This window comes from Nesoenas mayeri, assembly GCF_963082525.1.
Source record: "Nesoenas mayeri genome assembly, chromosome: 2".
NCBI lineage: Eukaryota > Metazoa > Chordata > Aves > Columbiformes > Columbidae > Nesoenas > Nesoenas mayeri.
The window spans coordinates 110,719,515-110,734,739 of NC_137543.1; the positions used below are offsets into that span (position 1 = coordinate 110,719,515).

The 15,225-nt window shown below is 36.4% G+C and overlaps 1 protein-coding gene across 1 annotated transcript in view; it reads left to right on the forward strand.

The window, feature by feature from the left end:
- Positions 1-15,225, forward strand: part of SUGCT (succinyl-CoA:glutarate-CoA transferase) — a gene marked incomplete at both ends in the record, with an annotated part of 360,317 nt that overhangs the window by 291,446 nt on the left and 53,646 nt on the right. Inside the window, one exon of the mRNA XM_080338492.1 lies at positions 9,705-9,768. Coding sequence (XP_080194618.1) covers positions 9,705-9,768 — 64 coding nt within the window. The remainder of the gene's footprint in view (positions 1-9,704; positions 9,769-15,225) is intronic.

Here is a 15,225-nt window from a genome sequence, read left to right on the forward strand (position 1 = left end):
ACCCTATACTGATTAGGTACTTTGTACTGGGAGAAACAGGTGAGGTCCCCAAGGATCGTCAGAAATCAAGTGATATGTTAGCATGATGGTACAATCCTGTTGTCATGGTTCCTTTGCTTACCATTAGCCCAGCAGTAAGTTCGCAAATATTTGAGGCTTCCTGGCTTTTGATACCTCTTTTCCTTCTGTAAATGTATTCTTGCTATAACATGCATGCCTGAGAAAACACATGATTTCTATAACAGAACTATTACAAGCGTTCTTACTATTCAGTAATTTAAAGATTGAACATTTTGAAATAACAGTTCTCTTACATGTTCGACAAACACCTCAGTACATTTTTCAGTCCGAGTTGCAGCTCTGTGTGCTTTATTCTTATACCACACATCAAAAAGGTACTTCTGGAAAATCTTGGTTTTACAAAGCCCCACAGAAACCATCAGAATTCTCTCTCCATCATCACCAGGTCTGTAGGCAAGTCTGGATATGACCCCTGAATATAATGAGCATCTAAAATATCTACACAATTGTTATGAGAACAATAGAAGTGGAAAGATTGTCTATATTTCTTCCCCGCCAGTCTCCCACTTATGGTGGGAGCGCTTGAAAGCATGGCAGTCCCAGCTTATTACTGCTGCAGGAATACACTTACATTCGTTTGCATTTACAAGTTAGTTTTCACAAAGGAAAACACCTGGAAACTTTCTGTTTTTGTTTAATATGAGAAGTCACAATGAAAAAAAATAAATAAAATGAAAGCTTTTCACGTGATCTTCTTTACACCAAAATAACATAGCCCATGTACAATTCAGGATACTTCTCTTCATCTTTACATTCACTTGCAGTTTTAAAAATCATTTGTAGTTAGGTTTGTCTGTGCTTCTTGATCAGAGAAACTGCAAACATAATATCTAAATGCTGATTGTAGTGTTTGTAATAATCGGAAGTAGGGAAAATATTATTGAAAACCAGTAATTTGTAGCACCGTTGCTAGTAGTAAATTACTGGCAGTTCAGACTGAAAGAAGGAAAACCAGTCAGTATTTCAGCCTGTTGCGGTAATAAAATCAATCCGTTTCTATAGCACCTTCCAGATGATCAGTGTGGAGTTATCAGTGCTATACATGAAAGGTATGGCGCAGCTGGAGACAGGCTCTTTGATCCCAGAGCCAGTGCTTTGAATACAGCCACACCCCATCTTGCTATCAGGGTGAGCCAGATCTCATAGCCAAATAGCAGTACAGCCAACCATCTTTGCTCAAGTATTTCTGTGAATTTAAACATCTGATCCCACCAAAAATGTGGATTTACAATCATATTTCGTTTCTTAGGAAAAAAAACCAAACCAAAACAACAACAAAAAACCACAATGCATCTGAAAAATATATGGACTTTTTAACCAATAAAGACATATTCTCTCCTCTGTCACGTTTCTGCAGTGGTGGTGCAAGAGGTCATCAAGGACCTGTGCTTGGGCACCTGAGGGAAGGGGTCTGTTTTTTAGCACCCAGAAAACCCGTTGAAGTCAGGATCAGGTCTGCAGCCTTGGAAATCAGAGAATTTATGCAGTTAATTCCTTGTGTACTTGCATCTTTTTTATATTTTGGCCTGAGTTATAAATCTTTGTCCTCTTAATCTTCTTTCTATTCACTATGAATATTAATTATACCATAGGCTGATTAACCCCTCTGAAATTCTTGCTTTACCACAAGAGTTAAAAAACCTGATTCTTTACTGGAATATGTTCTACTATTATAATGAATGTACCTTCTTTTACTCTCATTATTTTCCAATACATCTGATGAAAACATTGAGATTTATATAGACATATTTAGCAGCTGTCTCGTATTTACCTAGACTGTGAGATATAAATTGAATCTAATACTTTTTCTCAAGAATAAGTATGTGTTTGATGATTAGACAATGGCAAAGGTGTTTCTGCTCTGTCACAAATGGTTTTCATTGCTTAATATTTTTGGGGTTATTTAATGTCTATTTTGTGCACTAGACTGCGACTGATTTAGCAGTAAGGACTTTTTCATTTTTATTTTGTAGCAGTAGGTGCTAAGGGGAAGTAAAACATTAATATGAGAACTACTGTAAGTATCAGAGTCATATCTTCAGTTATTGAATTTGAAAGATGATTTAGGAAATGGAATTACTAAAAACATTAATTGCCTGGTTCATGTTGGCCACAAAAACAATTTGCTGAGTAAATTCTCAGGGAGGAAGAGGGTGAAGCTAGAACTTAAAGAAAATACTTTCGTAGGGTGCCTGAGAGGAGCTCACTGCAGTGGTTATATTCTGTGCCAGTATTATGAACTACTAAGAGAACCTTGGAAACTTATCCAGGAAAGCTGGTGAAGTTTTATCAACTTTATGCTCACTTCTGAACTGCTTTTAGTCTAGTGTGCCGGTTTCATAATTTAAATTTTCCCATGTTTCAGTTAATGGATGGCAAGAAGTAGTATTTCCATTGGGATACTTACACAGAGCTTTGGAGGGGGAAGAACCTCTGTGGAAGGGGTTGTCTAGAACCATAGTAAAAACAGGTTACTGGTGTATGAAATTAATGAGTGTGGTTACTTATACAGGAGTTGAGGAAAAGCTGACAAATGAGGGCTCTCGCTGTTTAAAGACATCTGTTAATCGTGTCATTCATAAAAAAGGTGTAAGGGACAGGAGTGAAATGCACAGCAAAACTGAAGGAGGGACAGCTGAGAAATTCCGGAAAGCTAATACAGTGTCAAGAGTTAAATAAAAAATGACGCAGCTAACGCTCTACTTCCCTAAATGCATACAAAACCTATACCTATCTGTATACCAACATGAGATGTGTAAGAGAAAAAATAGGTGAGTTGAAATTCTTGGCAAAGAAAGAGGATCTTGACATAGTAGCCATTACAGAAGAATGTCAGAATGACAGAAATCAATAGGAGAATATAATACCTAGCTGTAAACTGAACAGGAAGGATAGATTAGGTCATAGACCTGGGGAGCAGTGTAGGGCAATACTGTTGAGCCTTTTGACAAGGAAAAGGATATTGAGTCCAAAACATTGAGGGCAATCAAGCAATCAACTAAGCCTAATGAGGCAGTAATAGTGGGTGACTTCAACTACCCTGAACTGGTCAAATGTCACAGTGGAATAGAGCATAAGGGAAGCAATTTCTCATCACTCTGAGTGATTGCCTTTTGGAACGTTTAGTTCTAGAGCACGGAAATGGAATGGCAATTTTTGACTTAAGTGCCGTGGAGAAAGCATGTAAGAAACTCTGAAGTCCTTTATTAGAGCAGGCCTTTTGGGATTAAAGTCACGGCCACTGTAGAACTTAACTGCAACACTGAAGAGCCAACAGTTAGTTTATAGAACCACTATCAGACTGGAGGATGTAAAAACTCTTTAAGCAAATAAAAAGTAAGGAAATCAAATCCCGAGAATCAACATGGAGTCCACTTCATGTGTTCTGTAATAGAACAAGAGATACAGCAGCAAAGTAGAAAAGCAGGAAGTATTTGAACTTGGTTACATGGATCAGGATTTTTTTGAACCAAAGATATATGCTTCACGTCTCAGACCCCCAACCCTAGGGATGCCAATGAAAAGTAATTTTGTCTACAGCATGGAGTAAAAAGCTGTGAAGCTGTAGCATAAGAAAGGCTTTGTCAAAGACATCACCTCAGACCCACAAAGAAAACAAAATGTTTACCAGAGCAAACAATCTGTAAGACGCAGGCCTAGCAGAAAGCAAAGATGGAAAATAAGGACATTCCAGTGGACTGTTTTTATTTGGTTTTGTATTCATTTAGTATCACAGATGTGGTGCTAGTGACATAAGGGAATATAACATGCAGCATTTAGTTTGTCAGAGTAAGGGACTGAGAGTAAAGATGTAGGTTTATAAGCAACCAGAAACAAAAGAGAACAAGATTTCACTCCTTCAAAAATTTGTAAAGAACATTACTTTTGTTTAAATTACCTAGTGTTCTAGCATGAACTGGTGAGATACTTCAGATATGAGAGGTAGATGTAGGTCAAGTGGAGACAGATGTGATTCACTAATACGATACTTACATGCCTAATATGGTAGAGAGATGATATTACCTTCTCCATGTGAGCCCTATACGTTAGAAGCTATGTTTGGAAAGAAGGCTAATAAACTTATTAGTGATAGAAGATGACTTTCATTGGCAACAGGACTTGAAATTAGTGGGACTATTGCATTGAAAAAAAAAAGGGGGAGGATGAAAATGGTGATATGCCATCAATTCTGCAGCCTAACATTCTAGAAATACTAGACGAAGCAGAAGCAGGCATTAAATAGGGATACATTTAATATCCTTTTCAAGTTTCAAATGAGTTAACATATTTTTATTTGGAAAGAGGTGCTTTTAGGATGTGGGATGTGATTCCAATATGGCATTGTGTTCACAACAGACACTCTTACTTCTTTAGGGAGTGATTATGTCCATAACTCTATGTTTAGCATGTACAGGAAAAACAATATCATTATTTTTTTGCGGTTTGGTGACACTACTAGTAATAACATTCGCCAACAGCCAGCTATCTTGTGGCTACAAAAATATGGAGAAAATGGTTACATGATTTCCTTTGTGGGCCTGAAAATTCTTTTAACTGAACTTTAGATGAAACTGGGAGAGGACGGTATCTGTACAAATGCACATTGGGAATGCATGGCTCTATGTTAAACGGAATTTTTTAAACTTGGGTGTGGGGCGGGAGTATTGTCAATATCTTTGATATGTTTCTGATTCCAGCATCCCCTTCAATTGGGATTTGGAAGGCGATTGTATCTTGGATAGTACCTAGAATGGAATTGAAACTTTGCTGGTAGTTCAAAGAGAAAACGCATTGTCATGGGTGATTGGTTATGTGCAAATCAGTTTCAGTCAAAATTAGACTAACATGCTATAAAATGAACTTCATAGTACTTGCAGAATTTGCCAGATGTTTACTAGGTGGCCAAACACCTTGTTATCCACATGAAAAAAGTCAGAAACCATGTTTTCTGATTCTCTTCTCTGCCAGTTGTGCTGCTGTATCAATAAAATAATGAAGTATTTTACTTTAAGAGAGCCATTCATTTTTGAAGGACACAAGGAAGTTTCATGCTTGCTAATAACAATTTAATGATTAATTTCTGTTTAACAACTTTTGTTACTTTGCATGTAATCTGTTTACCAAAAGAACCCTTTTGTATATGTACTGTTATTGTATTTCTCAATTAAGGTATCGATCATCAAGCTTCAGATATTCTTACAAGTTGAGGAGTGACCTACTTAAAACATTTCTATAAATCATCCTGAAGCCATGTCTTTCATGGTGATAGTTTTTCTAGCTGTTTTTTTGAGATGATGAACAGGTACTCACACATAAGTCCCAGAGAAAACCACCATACGTATTACTAGTCTGTACATCTTACTACCTTAAGGAACAGTACAGTCATAGAAAAATGATGGTTTCATCTTTTTCCTTGAAGAACTTGTGAAAGTTGAAAGTGTCTTGCACCACTGTATATACCATATGATCCTGTAAATAATGAGTCTTAAGTCCTAAGCACTCAAAGATAAAGGCCCTATTTGAATCTAGATTTTCAGCCTTGCGAGTCTTTTACATGAAGAATAAATTTAAAATGCTTTCTGCAGCCATATTTATTTTTATATCATATTTATTTTGAGGTTCATTTTATTCTAATTTTCTTCTTTATCTGTCACTTAGTTTTTAAGTGAGACTCAAAAGAGACTCAAATACTGAAATGCAAATTCCAATGTTGAACTGAACATACCCACCGGAAATATAAATATTAACGCAGAAAAGTAGTGTCAGTTGAATAATGGTTTTCAAGAAGGTGAGAATGCAAGAAATAACTGGAGTTAATATTTGATCCCTCTTGTGAAAGCAGATGGCTACAGAGGTTTTAACTCTGCCTGTTATAAAAATTTTAACCACTTTTTAACTTGCTATTAATAACATGAGGGAAAAGAGCAAAATTAATCATTTAAGTTATTATATCTGAATTACTGTGAGCTTCATAGCAGCTGATACAGGTATCCTCCATAGTTTTTCTTATGACAAGCTAAGAAGAAATGATGAAACAACTGAGAATAGACATGATGAAACATTTTAAATTACTCTTGGTTTGCATTACACAAGTAAAATGTTAAGATTGTTGCTTAAAAGTTTCTGTGTGGACTTTCTTGCATATAGTATTGGGAAAATAATAAAAAGTAATTTTTAAATTAAATTATTTTATTCTCTGAGGTTAGAAGAAAATTGTATGACTTGTTCGGTTTGGTGTAGTTTGAATAAAGACATGATAACCTGTACTGACTAGATGAATTTCAAATATAGTGACTTCTGTTGGTTTTATCCATCGCCAAACCATGTTTTCTTTTTGTAACATGGGCAAATCTGATACTGTCTATGCATGCAATAAATAATCCCAAAGTAGAATTGTGGCAACTAATGATAGAGAATTATATATATTCTGCTTTGTATGTATAAGAGCTATATAGTTGTTCAAGTCCAGTCTGCAAGAAAACACAATTTATAAGAAAAAGAGAAAGGGAAAAAGAGAGAGAGAAAGCAAGCCAGAGAGAGAGAAAGAAATTGAGTGAGAGAAAGCAAGCAAGAAAGAAGGAAAGAAATTATGTAGCGAAAGTTGATGCAGGAATCGTTATAGTAGGATGGCACAAATCAGAGCAACCCTATCTTTTGTTGACTTCAGTAGAAGGCAGAGATTTTTTTACTATTTCATGTTGTGTTATTTTTTTCTTTCAAATAGGAGAGACTTTTCCTTTACAGTTATAAGTGTCAGGAAGAAACACGAACACATATGAACAGAAAAAGAAATTCTACGTGAATATGTCACAAATAACAGCAGGGCACTGAGAATACTATTGTTGAGATAGGATTACAAAATGATGACATCAGGCTTTCTTTTCATTAACCAGTAGACAGATAAGAGAGGTGTCTTCTTTAATCCATGAGATGACTGTATTTTGAATAAAATGTAATGACATGAAAAGGTTATTACTGAAAGACAGGAGACTGTTCCTCTGATTCCTTTACAATGCTTTCATTATAATCACTGTAAATGCCACCCAAACATTAATTTGATTCCCCAAATCTCAAATGGCAACAGATAATATAGTAATAGAGTATTTATAGCATGGAAGCTAAGCCATATGGAAAAAAAGTAAATAAATATGGTTCTACTGATGGACATAATCTTTTACAGGATCCTCATGATTAATCAGTTCTCTTTGTTGAGCTAAGGTGAATACACAGGGCATAAGAGGATTCTACCACATTGGAGGAATCATGACTCCTTGAGTAGTACAAGACAATGGAGGAGAAGGCCTTCAAGTTGTCTCTTTGTCCTCAGACTTTCCTTGTGTTTTATAATAATATACATGAACATTTCATTCTCCCAAAGGCTAGGATGCAGTAACCTCATGTGTTTCCTTCCAAGTTTTTAGAATAACCATGAGAAGGAGTCAGTGAAGTTTGGGGTTTTTTTCTCAATTTATTTTCAGGATCCTAATGGTGGAACACACAAAGCAGGAGGTTACATAGTTCTTTTCAACAGTGTTGCGGATATGGGAAGAAAGCTCAGTCTTAGGTCAGATTCATTGCTTGGATGTGATTTTCTTCAACAGATTAAAAAAAAAGGAATTTTTCTAAAGTAATGGAAGAGTGCCATATCAGAATAAGAATAATGAATCAGGAAGACACGAATTCTGTGGAACCCCAAGTAGCTGCTGGAGAATCTGTATGCTTTTCTGTAACCAAATGGTGCCACTTCTAGGTACAGCCTTTAACTTGCTGTCTAAAGAAGTGCTTATGCACCTGAGTGTGATGTTGACTTCAAGTTGGAATAAGCATATTTTCTTGCATTTAGGTCACAAATAATCAGTTAAATGCATAAAGAAAGCCTGTGGAAGTAAGTTACAGAGAAAGGAGGCCAAAGTTTCAATACTGTTTGATTAAGGGCATAACTGGAAAGATTCTAAATATGAGTTAAAACAAGCAGTTATATTTTCCAATTCCGTCATTTGGAAAATAATTCTGAATGTCTCACTTGAACGTCTACCAAAACTGGCGTTAACCTTCCAAAAGAGAAATAGAACTAATGATTTGGTACAGCGCCAAACAATTAGACCAGTGAACAGACATTCTTCTACCAGCTTCTATTATCGGAAATATCTGGATTTCTAAATGTCAGCTAAATAGGCCTACCCCACGAGCTAAGAGAAAGCTGACCTGACCTTTTGACACCACCTGTTCAGGAATGGGAATTTCTCAAGTGTGCTATTCTACACAGATAAAAGGTTCACAAAATTTGACCTGGAAAGAATGGCTAAAGGAATTACTTTTGTTTAGTCTAGAAAAGAGCAGACTGAGGGAGGATGTGATTACAATCTTCCAGTACTTAAAAGAATGTTATAAAGATGCTAGTGATCGGTATTTTGTGTCCAGTTGGGGAAAAGACAAGAATAAAGATGTCTATCACAAAACAAAGATATTTAGATTATGTATTAGGAGAAAAATTTCTAATAATTAAAAACAGGGAGTATGGTGCAGACTACATAAGAAAATTGTCACCTTGTTAACTGGAAATTTTCAAGAATAATTAGGCCAACACCTGTCATTAATAGTCAAGATTGCTAGTGTTGTTCATGGTGCAAGGTGAACAGGTAGATGTATTACATGATCACTTAACAGTCTTTGGCCATTTTTCATTTTTATAGCTGCTGCATTTAGCAAGGCACTCAATTTTATTTCATATTTGTTGTTACAAACATGAAAATATGAAAATAATTGGTTAACGTGAGGGTTTTTCTTTGTAGAGGATGCTTCAATAATAAATAATTTTTAAGAATTCTGATTATGTGGTTAAGATAACAGTGTTAGAACATTAGCAGAATAATAGGTATGGGAATTACAAAGATTACTTATTCGCTTTGGATGCAGAGTTCCATTAACAATACGGTGAGTTTGCTATTATAAATTTATTTTTCTCTGTTACTTGAGAGTTTTGATATCATGTATTGTCTTCTAGTTGAGGTTAGTAACAAGGAACTGGAAATTGTGGTGTCTGTTATCCCATACATACATACATGGAGCTGAAGCATGACATACACACTTGAAAGAAGAGAAATATTGTCAAAATCATGGCATCTTTCCTGAATGTTTGCAAGAACTGCTAAGACAGTATTTCATAGTGTGAACCATCACAAGCTCAAAAGCAACTGAGTAACAGTGAAAAAAAAAACACACCAGAGCATGAATTTTGTGCAGGCTTTCAATACATATAGCAGATTAAAAGTGAAAGTGGGCGAAGGTTTTAATTCTTATACCATGTCAGTACTAGTTGGTGGTGGTTGAAAGCATGACATGCTTGTAGCTCTGTTTCTTACGTTTGATGTTGGATATAAGAGCTTAAAGATATATTAGACTTGTGAAGTCTTACTGCAGCATTTATTTAGATGCATAAAATAGAGTCTTGTCAAATATCAGGGCTTTAATTTTACATGTCTAATAAAATACTTTAATTGTAGCTCCCTGTATTTTCAGATTTTCTGCGAAAGAACATGGTAATATATATTTCTCTTTTCCTCTTGAGTTTGGGAACTGATTATATGTATTTTTTTTATTATATAGTTTTTTTTTTTTCCTAGGTGCTGCACAATGGCCTTGTGATGGAAATGAATCACCCAACGGCTGGGAGGATAGCTGTTCCAGGTTAGACATTTAATTTTTTTTTCCAAATGAAGCTTGAAATTAAATGCTACATGGTGTCCTGAGTAGTTCTTAAACTCAGCTGAGGACATGACACATCTTCACATTTCACTCAAATGAACAAAAATTTAACCAGGAAGACATTATGCTCATATTCATTCCGGTAGCAGAAAAATGGGTTAAAATGTGTGTCAGAATAGCTTCTGGTTTTCATCGGTCAGTTGTCATAAAACATGAACATGGATTTGATAATATTTGCAAACTCCCACTGCTAGAAATATTACTGCTAAATCATATGCATGAATATGTGAATCTGGTTTTGATTTAGGTCTATTTTGCAAGTTGCACAGGCTTCTTTTAGGGACATTTCTGTTGGGAAAAAAAAAAAAAGAGTAGTTCATACTGAAGGTTTCATCACACTATTTTGTTTAATGAGATTAGACATGAAGCTCTGAAATGATGAAGTCTTAAATAACTATTTTGGATTTCCAAAGAATACAACAGTAATAAACTAATCTCTCCTCTTTTAAGCTCTAAGTGGATCAGGACTTGGAGCTGATGTAGCTTTGTTTCCATTAGAGTTAGTTATGGAATGGGGTTAGGTTCATCTAGAGCCAGAGCCATTATGAAAATTCTCATTCAGATCCTTGCAGTTGGCTCTGTTTTGACAACTGAGCCTTATCTAAAAATCTACTAGCTATTGGGTCAACTTTTTCTGCTTCTCTATGCTTTTCTCTCTCCCAGGCCACATTAAGAATTGTTTCCTCCTTCATTCAAAGCACCATGTCATTTTTATTTTTATAACATCTTCTCCTTACGTTGTGATTTTCTGTGCCAAATTCCATCCTCTGACACAGCATCCAGTTGTCATCAATTTCGGTTGACTTGAGCACATGTAGTGGTAAGAAGAATTTGACCCATAAAATTTATCTTAATTTGCACATCCTGGAATCACACTGGGATGCAGAAAGAGTTATTTGAAAGAAATCAATCCCATATTAGATCATGTTTTCTGCATGAATAGAGGGGGTGTTGTGTGTGTGTATGTGTATGTTTCATATTTGTTCTTTATCTCAGTTTGCATTCCACATTTGGTCCCTCTGCTTGGATGCTTGGTTGATTGTATTCAAAAATGCTTCTTTAATTTAGATGTACATATCTGGAAATAGTAATCCTTTTGTTCTAGTTTCTAACAGAAGAGTAATCCTAGTTTATTTACCCAAAATGAAAAGTCTAATAAGGGTTTTGATTTAATTATTTTTAAAGAAGTGGGCAGAAAAGCCTTGCAGATGGTAGAGAAAGTGTGCAAGGTTTTCACGTTGCATACAATGTATAATCTATCTTAGAGAAAGCAAATACTCCTTAAGGGGATAAGTTAAACTGCAAGAAGAGGAAGGAGATGAAAGGAATGTTCTAATGTCTGTCAGCAGTGATAGAATGTATTGGCAAGAGAGTGAGTTTTTACATAGGTAAGCCATAGTACTTCCCAAATCCATAGTTATTTTTTATTTTATTAAAACAGTGACACTGCACTAAACCAAAATAAATCATCTTAATCTCTAATGGATTGCCATTTAGATGGACTTCTATGAAGAGTTTCTTGTATTGAAGCAGATGGCTGAAATGATTATTGGATATTTGAGCAGGAAAAGGAGAATTCCTTCCTTTTCTGGCATGGGAGGATAAGGAGGGGAGAGACGGGGGAGGAAGGGGTGAAGGACAGTCATTCAGTATGAGCAGAATGGACCTATTGATATCACTGGAAAGACAGTGTGATACTCTATCCCAGAATGCAAGGGCAAAAGTGAGTTTGGACACTGTTGATGGTAGGTAGTGGAAGTACCCTGGAATTGTCCCAGTCAGGCATATATCTGAAGAGTACATGGAAGAGTGTGCAGAGAAGATGTCCAGTAACAAAACTGTTTCCCAATGACTATTTAAAACAGCAGCAATTTTTTTTTTCAATGTCATTATGTTTGAATATATTATACTTGGTAAAGAACAACCTTACTAAGCTCTCAGTTTTTGGCTCAAGATTGCTTAATTAAGATATTAATGTGAGTGTTGAAACGGAATAGACTAAAAATGTCTCTCCTTAAAGAGACTGGAGATACTCTGATCCCAAAATAAAAATGGGTGACTATTACTTCTTAACCATATAAGCCAGATTTTAATGTGCCTTTTAGTAATTGAGTTGGACATCACACTTGAGGCTCTTGACAGAGGTCGGACTTGTGCTGCCAAGTAAAGTTGTGAGTGCAGTGACATGCATTTCCTGAGCGAGAGTGTGCTGGCAGATTTCAGCTACAAGTATCACGGTTGGCCTCTGTGTCTAACACATTGGTTTGGAGTAGTCATGTTCCAGGCATGTCCCCAATTTGAGAGTGGATTCAAATCTGTATATGAGTCCTGGCTTTGTAGATATTGATAGATATTGCATATTGAAATTGTGAGGGATTTTGCCACTGAATTTAATGTAGGCTACTTTTTAAATGTTGGACTTGGTGATTCATGCCCCTCCTTTGCTTAAGTATCTTTCGATATGGTTATTGAATTTGGTTCTTTCCACACCTGGTCAATGGTTTTCTCCTTGCCTTTTTTAATAATTCCCAGCCTGACATATAATGTGTTCTGATAAGCACATTGTAAGGTACTGGTAAAACTGGAGTGAGAGCAGTTGCATTATAAAAAACGTATTTCAATTTTTTCTCCATTTCAAAAAGCATATTGATGGTAGGAGAGATGTGATGCAGACCCTGTATTTTTATATCTCTTGCTTTAAGTATTCATTGAAAAATGTCTTTGCACATATACTGTGCAAAGATATCTTAGATTCATGAATCGATGTGAAAAAGGGAGTTCATCGTGTCTGACTAAGAATGACTGTATAAAAGATTGTAAGACCATTTTAAAGAAAAATGGGGTTCTGTAGTATTTGAGTGATTTCATTACGATAATGTTTCACATATACCATTCAGCATATTCATGTCATGAAGTTATTCTAGAGCTGATTTTTCTTATACATATAGACACACTTGACATACCATGTATATAGAAGGTGCAATACTGTGAGAGATCCTTGCTTGAGTCCCAAAGGCCTGACACTGCACTGCACTCATTCTTCACAGGACTGGTCCCTCTGGTTGCAGGACTATACTGATGAATATCTTCTGGCTCCATATCTGAAGTCAGCTTAATCGTCTTTAGTTTGGGGCAGGGCTCCAAAGATGATCAGGAGCTGCAGAACCTCAGCTGGAGAGGCTAAGAAACAGGGGCTGGTTCATCCTGGGGAAGCAGAAGCTTTGGGGGGGCTGGCAGCAGCCCCCCAGCACCTACAGGGAGGTTATCAATGGGAAGAACCATACTCTTCACAGCACTGCATGGTGGGAGGATGAGAGACAAGAGAGATTCAGACTAGATATTGGGAAAGTCATTTTCATCACGACAAAAGCCATGCTGTGGAACGGCTTGGCCAGAGAGGTTGTGCAGGCTCTGTTCTTGCAGCTTTCCAAGACCTGTCCAACTAGACAAAGCCATGAGCAACCTGATGTGACCCCAGACCTGACCCTGATTTGAGCAGAAGCTTGGACTTGAGACTTCCCGAGGTCCTTAGCAGTTTAGTTTATGTTCTTATTCTGTGATTAATCTCAGTATCTTCTCACTCAACTCTGTTGCACTTAGCCCTTCCCATAGAGATCTGGAGGAGAAATGACAGAGTTTTAAGAAAACTGGAAATGTAGAGCACAGAAAGTACTTCTGAGGGCAAAAAGTGACAGGGGAGAGATGTTTTATAGAGTAGCAGATTGTGGGTGATGCTGGATGGCAGAGACACAATACAGTTAAGTGAGGGGACGAAATTTCAAGAAGCTTTAGCAGCTGGGTTAGTCTTGAACTACTTTGTGAGAGGGTAATGGACTTTTCTGAAGAGCGGTAGCATGTGGGTTTCTGGGAGCCACTGGGTAATTTATTCTGTTTCAATCTGGAGCATGGTGGATACAAACCCACACTGGTTATGTAGAGAAAGCTTTTGGATGCAATGCAGTCTTGCCCAAACCTTTTCCATTCTCATCTATTTTATATGGTTTAAGAAACTGGAATAATAATACTTTCAACTTCTGTGTTATCTAGTATCTAATGTTGACTTCTAAAAGTTGCCAGTAGATTTTTTTTTTAGTCAAAAAAGTGTTTGTAATATGTTTAGTTTGTGTGCTTGTTTGTGGGGTTTTATTTGGTTGGGTTTGGTGTGGTGTTTTGTTTGGGTTTTTTAATTATTATTTTTGGTTGGTTGGTTGTTTTCTTTTTGTTTGTTTGTTTGTTTTTTATTTCAAAAAACACACAATGCATTCAGCTGCCCCTAACAAACCAACCTTTGTAGAATTTATTAACTAGCAGGAACCTCTGTGAAATAAACCTCATTTCTGACCCCATCTAAACCTTAGTGAACTGAGGATTTGGATATAAGCCGACGCTTCAGAATCATCTCTCATCAAACAGGAGACAATGTAACTGCAAAAATTGTGTAAAACACCTCTTTCAGACAAAACGACTATTCCTAGTATTGATAATGTTTATATCGTGCATTCTCCTCATCCCCATTTCCTGAGCTGATAAACACTATTTCTGTCCTTTGGCTCAGGATCTGCATCAAGGATGTTGGTATTGCTCAGAAAGGCCATTTTCATACCTGGTTCATGATTTCCTTCTGTGGTCTTGAGAGAATGTGTTTGGGGGACTGCTCCAAACTCAGTTAGGAAAGTCAGTACAGGATTCCTCCTTGGCATAGATTTCTTGGACTGAATTCAGGCAATCTATGTTAATTAATCAACTGACTCAGGAGAAATGTCCCTTTTTCCGGTCTTCTCCTGTCACTGTGCATTACAAATATACTACTGAAACAGGAAAGAATTTTTTTTTTTTTGGAGATAGGCTTTTCCTGTTGTATGATTCATTAAATGGCGTTGTGGTTCCATGGAGACTAATTGTGATCAATCTCTTAGAGGAATGGTTTTAAGGAACAAGACTAAGAGGCAAGAAATCTAATAGGACTTCTTGCTGTGCCATAGATTTCTTCCTTGTCTTGGACAAATCATTCTCTGTGTCTCATCTTACTCATTGTGTGCAGTTTTTCAGATCTTAATTAATAGTGGAAAAAAAATCTGATTTCTAAGGGAAGGATGTTCTTGGAAAAACTCTATTTACTATTTTAAATGTGTATTCCTTTTTATTATGTATGTTTATATGTATCTATACCTATTTTTCCATGTATGGGGAAGAGCAGTTACAGTTGTGGAAATAACAGTGAAGTATCTATGTGTTTGATCAGTACATTTCAATACAGGGTGCAGCTATAGCTGTTAGTGATACATGCTATCTCTTTTTGATCATTTAATATAAGTGTAGTGGAAGAAGCTTCGGTAGGACTAGATATATTACAGAGAAAAGTGACTTCTACATGGGTGA